A 22,422-nucleotide genomic window follows, 5' to 3' on the forward strand; every position below is an offset into this window, starting at 1 on the left:
GTGGTTGCGAGCTTTATGTAGGTAATCGTTGGCTGGTTTAGACGAGGGACAAAACCTGCGGTTGTGTGACTTGCTGGGAGAGAGACGGTATTTTTTAGGTTTGTAAAAAATTTATGGGGAAGATGGATTATTATCATGGATTGTTGTCAGGCACAGTTAATGGCTAGAGTGTGAAATATTATGGAAATAGCAATATATAAGTAATATATTATATACAGAGTACAATCATTGCTTTTCATTGTAATCACCAGCTGTGAGTACAGTTCATTGAGATTTATTCATTTTAAATAAATAAAAAGTGTATTTCATTATGTAAGTCGAGTGACGTTTGGGCCGTGACGTTGTTAGACAAATCACATGGCTCTAGTTAACTTCAAGTGAGTAGCAGAATTTACAAACTGAAGACTTTTATCCCTGAAACAGAAGTACGCGATTGCGTATAGTTCGTGTGTCGATTAAAAACATTTTTATTTTAAAGCAGAAGGCAAATGGACTGAAGCAAGAAGTGTAATTCCTCTACAGATGTGAGGTATTAATAACTGCACGGCAGTTTGTTCTTTGGCTTTTTGTTTACTTTGCTTTATATTTTAGTTGCTTCGCGAGTGTGATGCATTACTCTGTAGAGGTGAAACGTCAGATCAGCTGATAAAGTTGAGTCAGAATCCATTGGTTTTGTTTGAACTATAATCCTTCTTGATAATTGTGAGATGGTTCTTTCTTGTGGATCCATTTCGTTAGTTGTTGCCTTTAATTCTTGTGTACTTGACTTGTTGTGAACCATGTATTTTCTTGCTCTGCAACTGAATAAAATGAGAGAAAGATCCTTTTAAGTTTTAGAACGAAGATAAGAAGATAAGTTGAGTTTGTAGGAGGCTAGTAAATTTCTTTAAGATGAAACTGGCTGACATTTAATATTTTGGTTATCAAGGACTGGATAGCAAATTGATTTTGTTAACAATAGTTAAGTGTCTGAGAATTATGTTGGAGATATAGAGACCTAGAGTTAAGGAATGGAATGGTGTTGTTGAAGGATAACTGCGTTAGAGACGAAAATCCGGAGCCCCCCGCGCCCCCCGGAAGGCCCACACCGAAACAACATCCGGAGCCCCCGGAAGCCCCCCCCGGAGAAGACGAACAGGGAAGGCTGTGGAAAAGCGACACACCCCGAGGCCGTCGACGCGGCCCCGAGCCCGCCCCCAGAGGAGCCCAGGGAGGATACGTATTCCAAATATGTGAGGCAGCGGGGTATGCGAGGCGAGGCAGTGAGGCATGGGAGGCGTGTAATCCCAATAAAAGGTACAGTAAAATAGAATAAAAAAGGGGACCAACACAAAAATGTGGCGCTTATTAAAAAATTGGATGCGCTATCTGTATGGAAATTTTTTTGTGTCACCATTTGTCTACTCCCGGCACTTCCACAAAATGCCACTAAAATTGTAAGTAAGGCCTTCACAATGGAACTATGTATTGCAAGAATTCTGAATAGAGACCTTAAGGTAATTCCCTTGAAATAGAACTGCTCATAGATTTCCAACCAAACTTTGCCAGTTGGTTGTTTACCTGAAGGGAAGTTAAATTTTGAGATAAATCAAAGATCTCTTCGAGATATCGACTTTTTTGCATGAAGTTAGTATGAGTAGAAGGTTTATCCTGGGCATTGTTGTTCAAACATATCATGGAAGAATGCAAACGTCTTTCAGTTCAAGCATTTTTTTTTTATTTTCGCGGAGGAAATGCTGTATTTGTCAGTCGCGACGGCTGGGCACTTTGCAACTTTGGCTTGGTTAAAAATGGTAAACTGACGTTTGCCTTTAATCGAAATAGCCTTTGGGGATATACAAACAAGAAGAAAACATAACTGGCAACACGTGAACAAAAGCAGATTTTAGCGAACAGATGAAATGCTTCCACACACAACAAGAAAAATTTTGTTCGAAACAACACAATGTGCTGCCGCCCTCCCCTCCATGGGTGGCCCCCATAGTAACAAAAATATCAATAACTTCGAGTCCAAATCAACATAACTTGATCTATTTATCATGCTGGAAAACACGGTGCAAAAATGTATTTTTCTTGGCGTTTACTGTCTTTTTATACCACAGCTCTGTGCATAACTTAATTAAAATTGCAGATTTTAGGAATGAGAAACTCCGTTAGCCTATAGCCTTCTCAGCCAGCAATCACTACCAAAGAGCTTTATCAATTTCAAGTCTGAAGCGGCTTAACATAAGATTCCAAACAAACCTACAACAAAAATCGCACTTGACATCAGCTTCATACATGTACCTGAAACTTTTCGATATTAGTATTTACTCTGATGCTCTACCATTATCAAAATTATCAAGGGATGCAAAATTATCAATGTTGGTTCAGTGGTATCTAAAAGCATCATACAGTACTGCATTGGTAAGACCAGGTTCCAACTTTAAATCCCATCTCGAGTAATCCTTTTAACTTACTATTAAAAGGCTAACTTTATAGAATCACTGCAAGTACCCACAATTACTTATACAAATTTTACTCAACATAATGTTCGCTAAGACGTATTTTTTTTAAAAAAAGGTTAAAAGGCTATAATATGTACAAATAAAAACCGAACGTTTTTTACTATAACGTCTGTTTTCCACTTTTCTTTATTAAAGGAATTTTTTGTAACATTATTATTAATCATTAAGTGACAAAAAAAGATACAAAATCAAAAGTTCTTTATTTTATTGTTGTAGAAGTTGCACCACATCATCCCCGATGTTTGTTGTTGATAATTCATGATTGAGACAAAAAAATCCCTTCTATTACCCCACCAGAGACAACAGGAAACCAAGTGATCTTTGGGGAATGGGAAAGGGACACTGTGTGCATCTTTAGTTCTCAAAGGGCCAATTATCTCAGCACCTACATGTACCCTTCAACGGAGTTTACACCCCACCTTACCCACCCCTACACATGGTCTAACAAAGAATTCAAACAATTGTTATCGCTTTTTGCTTCAAGTTGAACATCATATTGTTTCCAGCAGTTAGAAATATTGACATCTGACACCCTATTTTTTTTATATCAGAAAATAATATTTTGCTTAACTGAAGAAAAATGATCCATAACTCCCTCACAGAAGGAATTTTTCCTAAGACCCCCCCCCCCCCCCCACCCCCAACCTGAGGGAACCCTCCGGAAATCCAATTTAGCTTCATACTTTTCCTTACCGTTTTGGCCTTTGAGACCCCTCCCATCACCAGGAATTCCCAATCCCTTCTGTGGAGGAAGTATTGACATTTTCTGTAAACATAATTGAGAAATAAATTATAACATAAAACAGCCTTGCAATTAAATTCGGCACATGTGACCGCGCAAAAATGCAACAGTTCACGCTGATATACTGCTAAATAATTAAGAGTGAGTAAAGCACTTTCTCTATGCAACATTTTGGTGTATTAGTTTAGCTCCACACTTCCAGTGGCAGTGAAAAAGCCAAACAATATTGGTTACCGTAATGATTCGATTTAGCGCCCTCCTTCCAATAAGCGCCCCCTTCCGAATAAGCGCCCCCCTTTGAATGTGTTTTTGTCAATAAGCGCCCCTATTCCAATAAGAGCCTCTATTCTAATAAGTGCCCCATTGTTATGAGCCTCTATTCTAATAAACCCCCCCCCCCCCCTATTGTGGGTAACCACCCCTATTGAAGTCATCGATGCATTCTCGTTCCCAAAAGGATTGCGGCCTCTGGGGACGAAAATGTCATCAATGTCGAATAGATAAACTCAGGAACATTCACCGTACCGAACATGTATATATTTACTGCTAAAATAAACAATTCTTTTAAAAGTAACTGAACTTTCAACAATTTGTTACTGACAGTTTCTGTTATTGTTAGTTATTTTAATATATATTTAAGTTTTGTTTTGAACGTTTGGTTTTTTCTCAAAAAATTAAATAAGTGCCCTGTCTCAATAAGCGCCCTTCCATGAGGTGCCAAAAGTAAATAAACCCCCCGGGTGCTAAATCGAATCATTTCAGAAATACTATTAGCTGTGCACTTATGAGTTATGCAGGTGCACTGACATGAAAAGTGTATGCCAAAGCATCAACCAATTCATATCTAACCATAAGTACTGCCGTCAATCTGTAGAAATTGTCCAACAGTTCATCGGCTTATTTGAACATACAGTAATACATATGGAAAATCTGCCATAGAAATGCATTTATTAATCATTATTAGCTGTTTTGATGTTATCTGCTCACTCACAAGAATTGTGATAGCTGTCATTTGCATACTGTAGTGAAGCAAGTAATTAACTAAGACACCTTTCAATACTAGTAGATATGAGAGGCTAATTTCTGTATTCTGAAGCTTGAATATCAAGTTTATAAATCATTTTAATGATTTATTAACTTGATATTCAATAATTAAAATTTTTAATGACCTTGACAATTGTAGTTAACACACCACAAGGTCAAATTATTTAAACAGCAAAGACACAGAAGCACCATTTATCCCATTGACCTCAATAAAAAAAATCGATTCAGCACTTGAAAATATTCAGTATAATTATTTATAAGGTGGTAAAGGCATGTCATTATCAACTTCACTGGTTTTGATCAGACGGACTAACTAATGGTGAACTTCACTTCCATTTCATCTCTCCCTTCAGGATATCACCTCCATATGATTGACAGCAATAATAATATTAATAAATAAAATATACCAGAAGATATATCATGTTAATTAATAAGTGTTGGATACATGAAAAAGTTAAAAAAACTTGTATTGAAAATAATTAACTGGTTAGTAACAGCGTACAATAACTGCTAGTAACACTTACCTGTTCCTGCCTCCTCCTCAGGCGCCTCGATTTTCTTTCTCCGACGAAGCGAGAACAAAGCGAGCGCAAAGCCCTTGCGCGCCCATGTCCCCAAACAAGAGAGAGGCGTCTGGGTACGAGGCCGTACCTGTTCTCCATTTTAAATAACGTTCCGGATAACAACTTTTCCATGGGTATCATGTGGAGCAACATGCCTGTGCTGTAAAGCCAAAATCTCTGTAAGCCATTGCCAACCCCATCGCCTGTATCTTCACATAAAAAGCAACCTTTTTCTCCCTTCATGTGAGCTAATACAGCCTTTCCAGATTTAGGTATGCAGATGATAGCAGCAGTGTTCCTTGCACCACTTTGTTCCCATCAGTTGTTGAAACTATTATAACTCCTTAAATAAACAAAAACAAAATTGAGTTATTGAAAAAACTTTTCAGTAATTTTCAGTAATAATAATGGGCCAAGTCCATTACCACCACCCCATTAATACAATCACCTACCTATAATAATTATAAAGCCCCTTCAAGTTGACCTGAGCAAATGCTCAGTATCAGTCATTTTCTTGTTTAAAGAACACCTAGCTTTAATACTGTCACCTTGTGGCTCATTGGTGGCCACATGAATGGAATTACAATGTATTTATGATGAATGAGATGACTACATTGAATATATCAAACTCAATTGACAACACTACAGTGTGTTGATTCTGTTCTTATCTAAGACAGCTAATTAATATATCTTTTTTGCCTGATCATGTGGAATTACCACTTCAGATAATATGCGTAGAGACCTAGAATTAGATGGGATTCCAGCTGAGATCCTGCCTAGAACTAGTTAGGATCCCAGGTGGGATCCCCCCTCGGATCAATGCACAGCTAAAATTCCATGTGGAATTAGCAGCAGGTATCTCGAGTGGGATCCCACCTGGAGTAATTAGCAGGATCCTAGGTGACACCCCACCCAGGTCATTTTAGAATCCTTTAGGCAGCATCCCACGTGGGATAAACATACAGCAACCCAAGAAGGACTCACACAATCTCACCTTGCATTTTTACATGAGTTCACCTGTCAAATATTCTTTTTAAATTTTCACAAGTCCAAATAACACCTTTAAAAAAACAAACGATTAAGTATAACTTAAATATCTTGAAAGCACCACAATTGAGAAGGTAAGATAAAGAATTCATTTTACAGCTACCAACAATGTTATCATCCCTTATCCAGGGCTGTCATTAAGGGCTGTAACACGTAACACCTGTTACGGCTGATCATGAGCTCACTCAATGTTACAGGTAAACATTTTGATTGGTGTTACTTTACAAGTTGCATTCAGAATGAAATGCTACGGGTGATAACTGCAATGTTTGGCTGCATAAAAACTTAATGACAGTCCTGCAAGTTATCGTCATCCACCTTTACACTTGATTGGTATAAGTATTTTACAAAGGAGTTCCATGGTGGGAGAACATAAGAGGCAGGGGAGTCCCCCCACTCACTTTTCTCCCAGGTACCTGGGATTTTACTTTATTTCACTTGCATAACAAGTGAATGGCCTGCTAATGGCTGAGGGGAAGGGAGGAAAAAAAATCACTGGTCACAGTGCATACAAACAAAACAACACTAAACAAGAAACCCACTAAATGCAGTGAATTTTTCCACACACGAGTACTATGTATACACATGAACACAACACCAAAAAACCTTGCTGTAGTGATCTACAATTTACAGTTCTGTTATACCCATATTTTGAACGACGACTTCCACCGGGTTAGTAAAGACAGTCTATTATAAGGGGTCATACAGCAGGTCGTCACAAAAGTGCGAGGCAGCAAGGTGTGCGATCCATTCTATTAAGCCAGCTAAATAGCAGATCAGTTAGCTTAAATATAGCACTCTGATTAACATTTTCATTTGGAGTAGGGATTTTTGCCTCATATACCTCGCTGCCATGCCTCACACGCCTTGCTGCTTGCACATGAGGGCCTGTTTACATATAGTTCCAGAATGACTTATATTTCGGAACAAGTTCACAATGAAGTTCGTTGACTGCATACATTCCACATGACATAATCGACCAGCTCAACCAAAGTCGTTTTCACGTGCGTAGTTTTCACCCAAGATCACAAGTTGACGCATGTTTTGCGCAAACATGTTATTTTTAATGCTCATGATGGCCATATCTGCAATTTTAACAAGCAATTTGACCATAGGGCTGCTTCTTCGGGCTAAACAGTAAACGCTATAATTTACATTTTTTTGCTCTGAGTTCAAACTGTGATCTCTGCATGTGGTTTCACAAGATGCGGTTTCATCTCGGAATCAAATTCATTTAAAAACCGGAATGAACTCATTCGGGAATGACTTGACTTTTGTCTTGGTATCATGTAAACACTCAGATAGAGTGAAATATATCGGGATGGGATTAACTTGTTCCGGAATGAGTCATTCATGAATCATGTAAACAGGCCCTAAAACTCTCCCAAAGCAGCAAACCGCCAGGTTTTTTCTTTTTAAAGAACAAATTGCTTGTATCGGTGTATGACCAATATTCAATAGGCTATCGGATTTTAAACAACTTCATTCCATTTCGTAGCAGATCTATATGTAGCGACTATAATGGGAGCATGCACCAACATGAACTTAGGCAACTATTTTTAGCCATGCAATATCAGCTTCATGCAGTTTCAAAAATTATTTCCGTTTTGTAGCAAGTTCCCCGAGCTTATAAACAGATTTGAAGCAAACGGATATCGGTAACAATTAACCCTCTTTATCTTTATATCACCTTCAATGTTGCACACAGTAGCCAAAATAACTTTGCCTCCAAAAAGCGAACAAAGGGTAAAAGAAATATGTTACTGAAGCTTATTTCAGTAATTTTCTGGCCAAACAAAACCAGATCTAGCAAACACAGCCAAAAACGTAAACCACGCATTTCTTCCAAAAATATACATAATGCAATGCCGATAAAATGCTCTTAAAGAACCAAAAACAATAACCCGATCAACGACCATTGCTTTGAGTATTCTTACTTCACTAAACAGTTCAAGTTGTTTTAATCGGATCGCCGGTCCAAAATAAAAGCGAAAGCTGGCAATAAAGGTCAATAAACATAGGAACGCGCAAACTACATTCTATTATAAACACATGTCATACCTGAACTCGTCTCTCATAACCGTCTGCCTTCAGTGCACAGCCTAATTCAACCTCCTCTCACAAGAAATTCTTCTTGTCATCCTTACAAAATTCCTTTTCGGTTCATTTGGATTCCAAACGCACACTCAGGCTGCGACTCGCCATTCTCGTCCCCAGAGTCCACGATTCCTCTAGTCTTCACCGGTCAAATATGTCCGCTATTATTCAAAATGGCGTTTTTTGAACAACTTTTTCAATCTTTTCGTCCCGAAAACTTCGCATTCACCTGCTTCCTCCCCTGTCATCCAACTCATTCCTAGCGTTCCTCCTAATTCTACACAACATAACATGACGTCTCTCCTTTTCCTTCAAAATATACGCAAAAAACAAAACCCTCATTAACGAAACAACAGGGAGAATGAGGTATAAATTGTATAATGAGCTACCGAATCTATGAACTGGACTAAACGCCCAGTTAATAAACCAGCTGTGTTTTTTACGTAAAATTGATACAGTCATAATATAATTATATAATTGGTCCTTAAACCATGTATAATCCGAATACATTGTCAAAAACATGGGGTGTATTTATTAAATTAACTATTAGAAAAAGTCCTAAAATATAATTGTAAATCAAAATCAATTTTATGAACGGCGATTATACCCGGGTTTTTCTAGACCCTGTTAATGCAGTTTTCATTGAATTGTTGTTGTACGTATAGTAAACAAAATATGGCTAAATGCTTGCTTTACAAGTTACGAAGCTGTACCTTATAACAAAACAACAATTATTTGTAGTCAGTTCAAATACTATTTTGTCCCATTTTCCTTTGTGAGCCTCTACAGTTCCAAACCTCTTTCCTAGCTATTTCAAAGAATGAACTCCTTAAACAACTGCGTAGTTAAGTGTAGCACTGAGCTCTTCCAGACCCAATCTATGGTTGTAATCGAAAGCACAGTTTTATAGCTTAAAACCAAGTTATAGAAATCCTACCTATTCGATCTCTGGGTGAATAACTGAGTTGAACAAGAAAGTTGAATCACTCTGTAATGATAAACAGAAAATAAAAATCAGCGATTCCATTTTTGTTACCAATGTTAGATTTAAATAAAGCATTGGATTGAAAACCATATGGCGACAGCTAGTGAGACGTCGTAACAGCACTATTCACATTCACATGTGTTTACAGGGGCCGAAATTGGAACAACCGCTTTGACAGAAATGGTTTCCTCTCATCGTTAAAGTAAAAGTTGTTCGATAATTTTCTGTAGCGTGCTCCATGTTTTCCTGGGAGGTTCTTCGTGTAGTTGCACTCGCTTCATCTCTCGTTTCCTTTTTCCACTTAGTTCGCCTGTTTTGGAACCATGTTTTGACTTGAGTTTCGGTCAGGTTTACCTCTGAAGCCAGCTGGGCTCGCTTGTCCTCTGTTACGTAGCGTTGTTTGGTGAATTCTTTCTCCATGGTTTGAATTTGATTTGGCGAGAACAGGGGACGTTGTTTCTTCTTACGCATGGGGCGTCTTCGTTTTTTCGGGAACACGTTGACGCCGACTAAAGTCAAGAATATACATTTGGGTTAACGAAAAGTAAAACTGTTTATTACGTAAACAATAAAGAGTGTAATGCTTGGGAATGCTTGTATGTAGCCAAATTAAATTTCAATTTATAATACACCCGCTTTGACATGCATTCAATTTCTTTACTGATTTGAGGTGTATGTCAGAATGAATAAATACTGTACAAGAAACATTACGCACGAAGTTTATAGACGTAACATGTTTTATGAAATAAACAACAAAACGATAAATTAAAAGTTACAACTTCAAACCGTGTCTACGTGTTTATCGTCAGACCTATGACAGCTTACACATACATACAATGCTCACCAGCATTTTTTCAGCAGTTTTAAAATGAACTTTTATTGTATTCCACATCTTAGGAACTGTCTCGATTTTATCATCAAAAACAAAACAGTTGGTATAGCTTGAAGATTCGTGCGATCAAAAGACTGTCCCAATGTCTTCGCTTGTTGTTTCGGTCACCCACCTTTAAAAGGTATTTCCCTTTCTGCTAACGTGCTCCAAACGTTTTGCTGTGGTGTGCATCCAAACTGCTGCTGATTTATGAGGCCTTTACACAGAGGATGACCGTTGTAACAGTTCACCATAGGCAACACCACTCGAGGAACGAGCGGAGGGCACAGCCAAACAGGGCTACTCGCTAACATGTCGTCTAAAGCTTGAGTGCACTGTTGGGATTTCTCGGCCTCTGGGAGATTCAAAATACTTCTTATTGAAAACGAGCTTGAGCTGTTTGAAGCAAAACTTGAATGATTAACACGACGAAAAGCCGAGCGGGAACATTGACCAATAGACGCCATGTTTTAATCGTGCTGCGGTTTCCTTGGGTATGTGAAACACTTGCTTATTCGAGGAACTGCATTGTTCGGATCGCTTTTCACTAAAATGCCGACTATGCTATTTCCAGTTAAATAAACACAGGCTTCTCCAAAATATCATTATGAATGTCTGGACCAGAATATCTTTACAAATATTTTATTACAGGTGGGCAGTAATTTATGCTCGATTGTTCAAGCGACCCTTCAGTAGACTCTACACTGATCAACACAATGAACGTTTCCTTGTATGTGTCTAACCATGAGAGGCCGTCTCTCCATTTTGACCTGTGGTTAGGTGGCCTTAGAACATAACGGCGGCGTGGGAACTGGTGCACTTTTGTAATATCGATCAGCATGAGCATAGACCTTGTTGCTCTTTCTAGCCAAGCAGACGTCTTAAGGATGTGGCTGGAGTGGCAAGGGTGGGCTACTCTCTGCTTCCCTCTCCCCCTATGCTGGCAGTATCACTGCCAGCATGTTTCTTCTAGAAATTTCTGCATGGTTGTACCACGTGATCAATTTTGACCTACAGTTGATCAATAGATTGATAATCGGCTGATATCCTATAGAATATCTATAGCCATGTATATTTTTATTAAAAGCGATGAAGATTTATAGCCGTCGGAAGTGTCTACAGATTTGTGACTCTGTGAAACGGATTTGCTTCAGGGCGGCGGAAGAGCGCAACATAATCTGAATAATACATGCTGATCATGGCTCATGGGACATCAGGCTGATCATGGCTCTCGAGGGACTGGGACCGTGAAATCTATAGCCAGTTTACCAAGCTGTTATCTGTGTTTTACCTTCATGTCTCATGGTCAAACATCTTGTTTGCCATTTCAGTGACTTTAGTTATCCATTTTAACTTAAGTGAAGAAAACTGATTTCCATAAAGTCTAAAACATTAACGACGTAAAAAAACAACCCACGGTATTCGAGCTACGTTGCATCAGTATCGGTTTGGCCTGTACTGGAGTAAATGAAAGTATGGGTTTGGACGTTATAATTACAAGCCGACGATAAAAGATAGTCGGACCTACAGAGATCCGTCCCCCCGAACTCCCGCACCGCCTCCACCCGATGACCACTCAGTCAACCGCCGACCGGATGACCCCCCCCCGAACGTGCCGAGTCCCCCGCCGAATCCGCGGCCACGGGCCATGAGAGCCGCGACCGGACGCCACCCCCGTCATTGCTCGCCCCCGCCCCCCCCCCTCGAACTTCGTTCCCCAGAGCGAACCGGGGTTCTACGTACTTGTTTCTGATCATAGCACTCAACAAAGGTACGTGTTTATCATCTCATTCTGGCTTTGCTGGCGGGCGGAGACACGAAAAACTCTCTTTCTCTCTCTCCTGTTTTTTTTAATCGCCACATTATTTAGTTGAACGATTTTTAGGGATTTAAGGATCAGACTTAATCCGTGAAAAAGGTGTCAAAGGCTATTAAATGTCTGTCACCAATGGATATGATATTATAATTTGATTTGTCATAGTTTGCAAATGTTTGACTGGATTATCAGGCCCGGAGTGTAATTGGCTTGTCTATGACTTAAAGTGGAGATGTAAATATGTGATAAACATTTATAGAATAGATGTCAGGTCATTAATCACACGGGTAAATTAAAGACACACATGGACATCCGCACGTCTTGAAAATAGAAAAATGATACCACTATGAATGTACAGGGCAGGTTAATATGAAATTTAGTATTATAAAAAGGCATTCCTTCCCCGGACAGTTTCTTTCACAGGAAATTACAATACTGCTCACAGTGAAAAAAAAGTTTCATAGATGTTTTATTTCTTTGATTACAATTAGAAATAAACAATTCGCCGGTATGAATTTAGAATGTTTTGCTAACAAACACACACAAACACCCTGCCCATAACTCGAACTCGCGGGACATCTCGATGCGCTCTCTGATAAGGCCACTCGCAAATATGAAAAGTCTCGCTTGAAAACAACAACAACAACAAAAACGAAAACGAAGAAGCCGAAAAAATAAAGTACAATTAAAACGCCATGTTCCGTGAAAATTGGTCAGTGTGCTAGTCCGAGACAAGAAACGTACTTGCCTCTAGTCTTGTTTTTAAGTTATTGGTTTACGCACAAATAGACCACTGCATTATTAAGCAATTTCACCTTATGTCTTGCCTTGCATCAAGGCCCCTGACGAACCAATTATTTGAACCTTGAAGATATTCACGTAAATGCTTTTAAACTTACTTGAGTTATTACACCAGGCTAAGAAAAACATCTACCAGCACTAACTTATCTATTTTTAAATATAAGGCAACACATCAGTGGAATACACATCCCTTTAACTTAGATGATGCCGTGAAAAACGCGTTTTTTGTGTTATGGGAGAAAAATGCAATGCCACATTTATTATTATTCTGAACGCAATTTTGTTTTTGTTTTCTTCGCTTAGTCAAGAGCCACGGTGACCACTGTGATATATATTTACTGTAGGCGGAAGCAAAGACTTGCTTAGGTAACCAAAGAAGAATTTTGAAGGACTTCAATGAGGACTTAAACTTAACAAGATTATAAAAAGACACTCTACGTATTGTCTTTCGACCAATCAGTGAATTTTCCGACCGGACGTCGCTGTAATTCGGAAACGGAAACCGAAGCCAACGATTCGGATTTTTTTTTCTTATATACTGATGAGGCTACCCGAGGTCAGAAAGTGAGGTCCAAAAATTGGCTTGGCGTCACCTTGAGAACACAAAAGCACCGAGTGATTAACAACGTTTTGCAATACCGCGCAGTAATGAAACCATAAGAAAAAACATCACAAAAATATCTTACTTCACATGTCACTGTTAACGACCCCGAAAAGTCAATGATTGGTGCATTGTGAGTGACAGGCAAAACGTCATTTGAGGAGTCCGCAGCCACCATGTCTTCACTTTACTATAGAGAAGCCTTTCCAAAGAGCAACTATTTCACACACCCAAGGTAACCGCAGCGCGCTAACAAGATGGCGTCGAGAGGTAGCAGTCTTTCGGCTTTTCAGCACGTTAACCCTTCACGCTGCGTTTCAAACAGTTCGTTTTCAATACGAAGTATTTTAGATCTTCCAGAAGAGACCGTAGAGAAATGTCATGGTTCTCTGTTGAGGAATGACTCACCTGTCGCTAGTTACTCCGTTTCTCTACCGCTTGTCCCTCGAGTGGTTCGGCCCATGGTACACCATTATGCTGATAGTGTACAATGTTCTTCGCTCAGGAATTGGCAAGACATAGGACTCGCACCTTACGGCCATCATTGGGGGCAGGGTGCTCTTTCTTTTAGGGAGCAAGCATTTCCAATAGGTGAGTGAATCAACAGCATTCAGAACAGTGGTATTTGTTTCAAATGACCATGTATATCATGCCTTTTGCTTAAACTGACAACCATGCGAACTACATTTACTGTAGTTGTAATTTGCAATCATTATATGACCTTTGGATTTATTTCTGACCTGTTGAAATGAAAATGAAGAAAGTGGAATTTTAAACCAGTTACGTTGGATGCAGAAATTCGTGAAAATGAAGATTGAACAGCCTTTCATTATTTTTATAGTAGGATCCTGTCTTTTTCAAAACATTTTTTATTTATTGTACAACATAAGAGATTTTCAGTTTAATTGTTGAGCTTTTTGTTTATGGATTAAGAAATCGCGAATAGGCTGTTCACGGCAGAACATAATATTGTCGGGAAGGATTATCGTTTTTCGAAGGCTTTCACACTGAAAGATATGGAGCATGAAATGGAAAAAGTTAATTTCAACCCACTGAAGAAAATAAAACGAGGCTATCTTATTGTCCTCTCGGTGATTCCCTAAAACAACTTCGATTGCCAGTCTGTTTAATGCAAGACCTTTCCATTTGAAAAATCCAACATATTTCAACGACACACGATGTTTTTATTCTTTAAATTTCAGGAAAAATTTCCACACCATGTGTGCAAATTATATTATTTGTCGATTTCAGTATCCTCCTAAACGACGTTTTTTTGCTTTACAATGTAATCAAGTGGTTACCAAATTGAAGGGAAAAACAGTTTATCCAATGTTGACATGTGGAAAACTAGACAATGTTTGAACTTGTATGATTTGTCTGGGAGGATGAGATTGAAAGGTCCCCTTTACCTTTGGAAAATACTTTAATATATTACTTGCTAAAGTGAGAGCTTGCCTCAGCCTCATCTTTAAAGGATGCCATAGAAAAACCTAACACTGAAGTATTTGTTGATATTTGAAAACTGTTTGAAGCAATCGAGTGTTTGTCACATTTAACTTGAAACTAATTCAACCGGAGAGTATAATTTGATTCCTGTCCCATGAAATTGAGAGAAAAATTGCTGCAAAACTGAAAGAATTGTTTCAGTTTAAAATCAAAAAACATTGTGGGTCGTCTCTTGTATATTTTGTGTGAAGTTGTAAAACATATTTTGTTTTCAAAACAATAAAGACATAATTTTGCACTGCATGGGTCGTAAGCAACTTACCTTTATCACTGAAAAACACGAGGATTGATGGCTAATCAGTTAGCTTAGCCTGAACATACTAAAATTATATAAGTACTGTTTCCAATCAATAAAAATATCTTAATTATACCCCATACTTTTACTGCTTCATTTAGGAATAAACATCTTTCCGAAGAAACGAAGACGTCCCATGCGTAAGAAGAAACAACGTCCCCTGTTCTCGCCACATCAAATTCAAACCATGGAGAAGGAATTCGCCAAACAACGCTACGTAACAGAGGACAGGCGAGCCCAGCTGGCTTCAGAAGTAAACCTGACCGAAACTCAAGTCAAAACATGGTTCCAAAACAGGCGAACTAAGTGGAAAAAGGAAACGAGAGATGAAGCGAGTGCAGCTACACGAAGACCCTCCCAGGATGACATGGAACATGTTTCACTCGCAGCCCAGAGGATGAATCCTTTTTGTCAAAACATTTGTATTGATTCACTAGTTAATCCGTTCAGAGTTGTGGCACCGTATTGCACAGCACCCATATTTTCCACTGTTGCCTCGAATCCTACATTTGTTTCGTAATTTACCCTTGAACACAAAACGCCATTGATGAATGTTGTTTTCAGCATGTGCAGATCATGTTTAGTTGTGTTAGCAAGTCATATTTATAGATCAGTGCTCGTTATCAATTGCGTATAAAGAAACCTCGTAGAAACACATACAAGAATAGAAACTTAGTTTTAACGCAGGTTTTGTGTATTTTCCAGGATATCCGTACCTAATATTTATCGATTCATGAACAGCGAAGTTCTCAGGTCGAAATTTAATCCATTGCAATTACGTATTTTTCATTGCAGAACATATAGCCACGCATTTTATATTTGAAGATTGTATCATTTCAGTTGCTGAACTAGTATCTGTATACCCTTATGATATATCAGCATAACTAGATATATTCACATTCAACCTTATAATATTTATTTCTGTACATTGGCTAAACAGACATTTGTTCATAATCAAATACATTCCTTTTCTCTCCAAGACACATATATTTTTGTTTGGTCTCAGGCAAGAGAGAATATGTTTTTAGTCCTCTCTTTTATCTTTTTGTACAGTGTTTATAATAAAGCGAGAAAACTTAATTACGTGAATTAAGACGTGATATAGACTTTTTTCACACCTACTTTACACTTAGCACCTTGCCAGCTGATTTAATCCATTCCTAATTCATTGTTGCCTTGAAAGAGGAAGCTTACTACTCAGATTATCAGCTTTATCTAAATAAGGCAACTAGTAAAAGCTGTTAAAAGAGTTTCAAACACTTCCACGGTCACGGTAGCATGTATTACAGTAAATTCATTAGACTATGATCACAGTATAGCTTCAGTACCCTGCACCGGCCAGTGCTCATGTAGTTACTATCGAAGGTTGAGTAATAAACCAAAGTTCATGTTTTACTAATTGTGGATTTCCTGAGTTTGAGGGAGAGAGGATTTGGATGCCTATTTCTGCATTAAAAACTTTTATTTGCCGATTAATCTGCTGGAAGAGGTAAAGTTTAGTTTTCACTCCACGACACTTAAAAATTAACAATAGTTCTAGGTCGAAAGCAATACACGTCGTTTTTTGTTTCATGTGCAAATTCTTTACATTAAGTTCTTATTTAGAAATTGACCACTTACTTAACATTTTTTGGCAAGAAATGCGGTGAGTCAGGATTCTCGCGCAACAGTCTGTAGCTTCCTAATTAATTATTGGAAAAGAGCCAGCAATAGTAATGGAAAATATGTTTCCGTAGATATATAAGTTTGTTTAAAGTGGCAATAATTAAAATGCCTGTAAGATCACAGTGCTTATCAATGATGATAATCACTTAAATTAACCCGCAGTTTCGCGAAACATCGACCTATTCAGACATCTTTATGCATCTGATCTTGTTTTGGCAGCGCTTTTTTCTTTCCAGCTAATTAAACAAAGAAAACATTTCTCGAGGCGAACAATGTTTTAATAAATGACAATGAGCCGAAAGGACTGATTGTCTGTTTACATAAGGGCATAATTCCTGTCTTACTCTCCATTAGCAAGATTGCCTAATGTCGAAAAGGAAATCGGCAACTTTGAATTTCATGTTGACTGAATTTCAAGTTGACTGGGAGATGAGAGAACCTCATATATTTAACATGGAATAGGGACTTCTTTTCATTTCTGCTGGGTATGATTACAATCTTTGGTTTGAAAGGTGAAAAATTCTTATGACAAGTAATTTTATGTTGTAGTCTGGCCTTTGTGGTTTAGAATCGATTTAGAGAATTAAAACTTGATGAACACACCCATTCATTTTTCGTAATAAATAGCTATATTGATTCTATTTCAATATGTTCAGATTGTTTATTTTGTTTATTCGACTCTCTATTAAATATCCTATAGTAGAACTTGTGAAGGTTGTGAAGATTTGTATGGGAGAAAACGCACGGAAGAGAATTCCGCAATTCCGAATCCAAAGTGAGTAAAACAAAATTAATAACTGAACTGCTCTGTTAAGTTGTCTCGAAAAAGTGTTTTCGGTACCATACTGAACATTTCAAGAGAACTCATATTCTTTTGCTTTTCAACCGTCTGCTCTTCATCAGATTAATATGAAAGTTACACTAGTTATTGCTCTTAGATTGAAGATTGGCAAAGTATATTTTTTAAAGAAATCGATATTACCATGACAGCGATAAACAGAAAAACTAGGAATCAGTAAAACTGAGAACAAAATAAAAAATAATTTTGTTTGTTCGATTTCAAAAAAATCGCAAAAACAGAACAAACCGTAGTTTTACATCATCTCTCGTTACAATTTTGAGTTAGGTATATCCTCAAAGAAGTATTCATTTTCGTTTCATCTACTATCAATATGCACAAAAAGACGGTTGGAAATGTTTTTGCGATTTATTATTGCATATTCTGTTGGTAATACACTATAGATTAAGATATCGCACAAAATTCATGTTTTTATGACTTTGAGATTTTCTATTTATTGTCAGTAGAAACTCACCCGTGTTCTATATTGGAAATCCGCGAATCTGATTGCTTCTCCCACTGTTTTCTCAGTATTCGCTGATAGAATATGATCGCGCGCTCGTTGCTCATTTAAAGATTAATTTTTCTTCATTTTTAGCTTGTAAGTACGTAAAATTGTAAGTTTTGGACTGCAATCCTTTAAGAGTTTCTACTAAAACAATTAGACTACTCGCCCTCGTTTTCTATGAGCGATATTTTAAACTCGGCTGCGCCTCGTTGACTATTTTAACAATAGAGTGTTTCTGTCGAGGAACTATCGGCTGATAGTGCCCCGCGGATTGATGTTCTTAAAACAAATATTAGCCCGAGAAGCGAAGCTCGAGGGAATATGTAGTTTAAGAACATCATTTCCAAGGGGACACAACTGAAGTTCGAGACAGAACACTCTATTTCTTTATTGTTCACCACTAAATTTTCTTCCGCGCGCACATACAACAGCTCGTGAATTGTTTTTACTTTTGAGGATAAAAAACTCAATTGAAAGCCAAAATTTAATAAACGAAACAAAACCAGACGAGAAACCCACTAAATGCAGTGAATTTAGTTGGATTTTTTTGTCTGTAGGCAGCTTGTTTACAAAAAACAGTCTCGGGCGGGCACTATCGATCCGGGCATTTTTTCACGGGAGGGCACTATGGGCTGATAGTGCCCTCCGGCGCGCGGGCACTATCGCGTCACGTGTTCAATTTAAACCAATCAGAATCGGAGAAAAATTAGTGGTGAACTATAATTGCTCATAGAAAACTCGGGCTCGTATTCTAATTGTTAATTAATAATTTATTTAATAAGACATTGAACCCATTGTACCTAAGGTAAATACTGATTACAAATAGAGCGTTATCCTTTTAAATTTCTATGCTAACGTATCTGAGCTCGTTGTTTCTATTTAATAATGGGCGGTTTTTGAATTGTTCAAGAGCAAAACTCCCTAAATGAATTCCACCAGTGGAAAAGCAGAAACTGGTTTCGCACACTTTTACTTCTCCGGCCAAAAGAACACTTTCTTGAAACGCAACGTCATAACCGTTACCGTCTCGACTCGGGGGAATATTAGATCTTAGCTTACACCCGCTTTCATCCATCTTTCGACGAGCTAAACAAACAAGACGGATCGAGATCCGCCAATCACAGCCCACTAGCTGACCTTCTGAGCTTGTGGGATCATTTGTATAAAACCAACACCGGTTTGCATCGGTTTTGATTAACTTATTTCAAGCAACACGTCGAAAGACGATGTCGAAAAATGGATGTAGAAAGCTAGCTATGCACGTAACACTGAAAGCGGGTGTAAAAAGTTTTAACGAGCAGCGTTGTTTCACCATGTTTGTCACTGCAGTGTGTGGGCTTCACACGGGCCTCCTGGGCATACGAGCTTGGGACTCAAAAGAAGAAGAAAAAGAGGAAGACGAGCCAAACAGGTTTCTTTGTTTGCCCCTCGAACAAAACCATTGCTCCCATTTTTGGAGATATTTGGTGGTAACAGATACTGACCTAGAAATCAATCGTAATGGCCAGCAACCTGTCGTTCGACTCTTGTACCATACGATCCACAAGTGGTAAGTACTCTGCGCCAGTACTACTTGGGCGTGTCTGCTGGCACATTGACACGGTGTTCCTGGGCTACAGGTATTCGCAGCATTCTTGGTTCTATGTTACATTCGGCTGCCAATCCCTCTGCGCCCATAAAGATCGTCCCAAACCATCGGGTCAGAAAAAGAAGTATAGAGAAAAACATCACAACGCCTATGCGACTAAAAATTACACGACTTCATCCGTTGCATTTCTTCTATAACGTAAAAAAAAAATCTGGAAAATTCTGGTACGCAGTTGCGTACTTCGCGTAAAGGCAGGCACGCCCCTGAAAATAGTTCAGTCATGTTTCAGAATTTCACTACATTAAGCTTATTGAGCACTGATCTTGGCAGTGACCTCACAGCATAAATAACGACGTCTTCCATCAGTCCACATGTGGGGTTAAAAAAAGCATTTGCAATGATTGGCACTGAAAATAACCGTCCAGCCAATTTCTTGTCATCTCCGACCTGTGTTAATAATGAACGTTCCAGTGAGTCAGATGCGCGATAGAGAGTGGAAAAATTAAACTCAATCAGTAATGTGGAACATTCAATATTTCAGGTGTACAGTTGTAAGTGGGACGTTTGCTTCAGCGGCAGCCTGCGGAAACCTGGCCTCGGTAAGTCCGGAACAACATACCATTTAAGTTGGAAAGTAAATGGAACAGTAATTAACAGGAAAATTTTGTTGAGAATTGTGGACTTTGTTTTGTGGAAGGTTGGAACAAACCGTCAAAAAGCAAAATTCTGTACCATTTTTTATTTCTTTCAGTTCCAGTCTTCCATAAAGGAATCAAAGATCTCTTCGAGATATCGACTATTTTGCATGAGGTATGAGAAGGGGAAATAATAATATTAAAAGCGAATTGCGATGCATTAAATCAACAGGTTAAGGTCGCACAGGACCCTTGCAATCATTAGAATGTATTTATTTAAAGAGTATGCACGAACTGCTGGACGACTGAAGCCGACAACAAGCGAAATATTCATGAGAATGTTTGTTTTTAAAATCTTTTGTACAAGTAATTACTAGTAATTGTTCTTAGCTTTGTGCACGTGCGATGGAACATAGGGAATTATCATAATTAGATTCACAGCTTTGAATATATCATATATGTTGTAAACATTGACTCGGAAGGTCTTCGGAAGCCTCAAAACCTGCAATTTTGTGTCCAAGTTTTCTCCGCCGATATAGAATTTCAAGAGTTGATTCGCGAGGAACATAAACTTGGTGTACTCTATTGTGCTATGACTGGAGCGAATTTTCAAATGAAGGTAGCACGTTTCAAAGTTTAGATTTCACATTTTTGCTCTCTTAGAAGCTATTAACTTGTAGCAGTTTTTGAAATTGAAAATTTCGTTCTAGTCATAGCACAAAAGAGGTTATGATTTATCACTAAGCTATATAATCATTTAATTTGGTGCGCTGTTTTAGCTGAAAACTTGGAAACAAAATCGCATTATCTGCAGTTAAACTTTTAAGGGCTTGTAACATCACAGACAACGATCATCTCTCAGTAAAAGGACAATCATTATGTAATTCCATCATCCCCAAAATATCCTTGTTAAATTTTCGAGGAATCGATGTTCACAATGTAGTGAATTTAAGATGGAATCCGCCAGGACTTCGAGTAGTTATTGGTACCAACATTATTTACACTTTATTGCAAGCTTTTGTGATACTGCTTCAAAATATCTTATCAAAAGAAATCTTTTCTAACAACACCAAACATCGAAAACACATTTTGAAGTTCCGCTGAATTCCACTGAATCTCTTAAAAGATGTAAGCTTTTGCCCATAGCTTGTGAACTTTAAATATCATTTTCTAAGACTCTGATAAGAAATTGTTGTCCCAAAATCATTTACACCTTATTGCAAACTTTTGTGTTACTGCTTCAAATATCTTATCAAAATAAATCTTTTCTAACAAAAACTTCCACTGAATCGCTTAAAGACGACTTACAAAATGGCTACACGTGAGATTTTGCCTATAACTTGTGAACTTTAAAATTCATTTTCTCATGCTCTGATAAGGAATTATTGTTGGTGTTATCACGGATAATTACTTACATCTTTACCTTTAATAAACGGTAGAAAATAAACGCAATAGGATTTAAATTGTTCTGGTAGTCGATTTTTGTCCAATTTAAATAAATATTACTCGACTTCCTGGTGGATTCCGTCTTAAGCTTAACAAGATAGCATTCCGTCAAGAAATTTAGCTAATGAATTTATTAATGAGCAAGGGTCCCGCACGACCTTAAAACCGATCTTAAAGTTTGACTGCCACTTTGCTCCTAAAGAAAGGTTATCAGTTGATTGATTTTCCTGATTATCAGCTGGCTGGGAATTCCCCTTGTCAAATGCCTGCTTAGCCATAAACCTGCTGCTTATTTGACCCTAATGTTCATTAAGCAAGGGTTTTTATTCCTTACTTTTGACAAACATGTATCTGGATAATTATACCTACAGCTCATTATACCTCGAGCTCAAATAAATACCTGCGGTGCCTTTTTCAAGCCCACCTTAGAGACCCGGCGTTTATTCGGTACCCGGCGTTTAATCGAGACGATACGGTATGCCTGCACCGCATCTGTAGATAAGGGAAGTCTTCCTCCGGCATGAACTCCGTTCATTTATTCGAAATCAAGTGACCCCTTCCGTACCCCTGATAAAATAAACGGCATGCAATGCATGCTAAGGCGGTGACGTTCCAGTAAAGCAAGTCGGTATGTTTGAAGCCCAGACAGAGGACTGAGAATAGACCTTTTGGGCTTCGTTAGTTTGTTGTCCCATGTTAGACTATGTGATGTTACGCCTGAGAATTACTTTTTTTCAAATTTAAACAATTCTCAATATACATTAAGATAGATAAAATGAAATTCTCTAGGGACCATCATGTGATTTGTAATAGGCACATACAAAGCTAAAAAGGTCTATTGTTGTGAGTGAAAAAGTTACCCCAAGA

General features: G+C 38.2%; 2 protein-coding genes across 8 annotated transcripts; one reads left to right on the top strand and one right to left on the bottom strand.

Annotated features, from left to right (window-relative positions):
• Positions 1 to 228: 228 nt before the first annotated feature.
• Positions 229 to 10,778, bottom strand: LOC144661475 (homeobox protein notochord-like). Of its 7 annotated transcripts, none has more exons than XM_078522255.1 (8): positions 9,990 to 10,778; positions 9,340 to 9,494; positions 8,938 to 8,988; positions 7,965 to 8,309; positions 5,851 to 5,916; positions 4,945 to 5,199; positions 3,201 to 3,273; positions 229 to 800 (listed from the first exon to the last, which is right to left on the bottom strand). In XM_078522255.1, the coding sequence occupies exons 1-3, from the start codon at positions 10,321 to 10,323 to the stop codon at positions 8,938 to 8,940; spliced, it is 540 nt and encodes a 179-aa protein (XP_078378381.1). In that variant the 5' UTR covers positions 10,324 to 10,778; the 3' UTR covers positions 229 to 800; positions 3,201 to 3,273; positions 4,945 to 5,199; positions 5,851 to 5,916; positions 7,965 to 8,309. The 7 variants fall into 7 exon arrangements, with proteins under 7 accessions (XP_078378381.1, XP_078378380.1, XP_078378383.1 ...); XM_078522254.1 differs by having other exon boundaries at positions 4,818 to 5,199; XM_078522257.1 differs by lacking the exon at positions 3,201 to 3,273 and having other exon boundaries at positions 229 to 794.
• A 2,251-nt stretch (positions 10,779 to 13,029) lies between these two features.
• Positions 13,030 to 16,270, top strand: LOC144660572 (homeobox protein not2-like). The gene is made up of 2 exons (XM_078521225.1): positions 13,030 to 13,665; positions 14,977 to 16,270. Exons 1-2 carry the CDS (start codon positions 13,332 to 13,334, stop codon positions 15,393 to 15,395), a joined length of 753 nt encoding a protein of 250 aa, XP_078377351.1. The 5' UTR covers positions 13,030 to 13,331; the 3' UTR covers positions 15,396 to 16,270.
• Positions 16,271 to 22,422: the final 6,152 nt, after the last annotated feature.

This window comes from Oculina patagonica, chromosome 7 (genome assembly GCF_052425735.1).
Source record: "Oculina patagonica isolate OP01 chromosome 7, crgOcupat, whole genome shotgun sequence".
Classification (NCBI taxonomy): Eukaryota; Metazoa; Cnidaria; class Anthozoa; order Scleractinia; family Oculinidae; genus Oculina; species Oculina patagonica.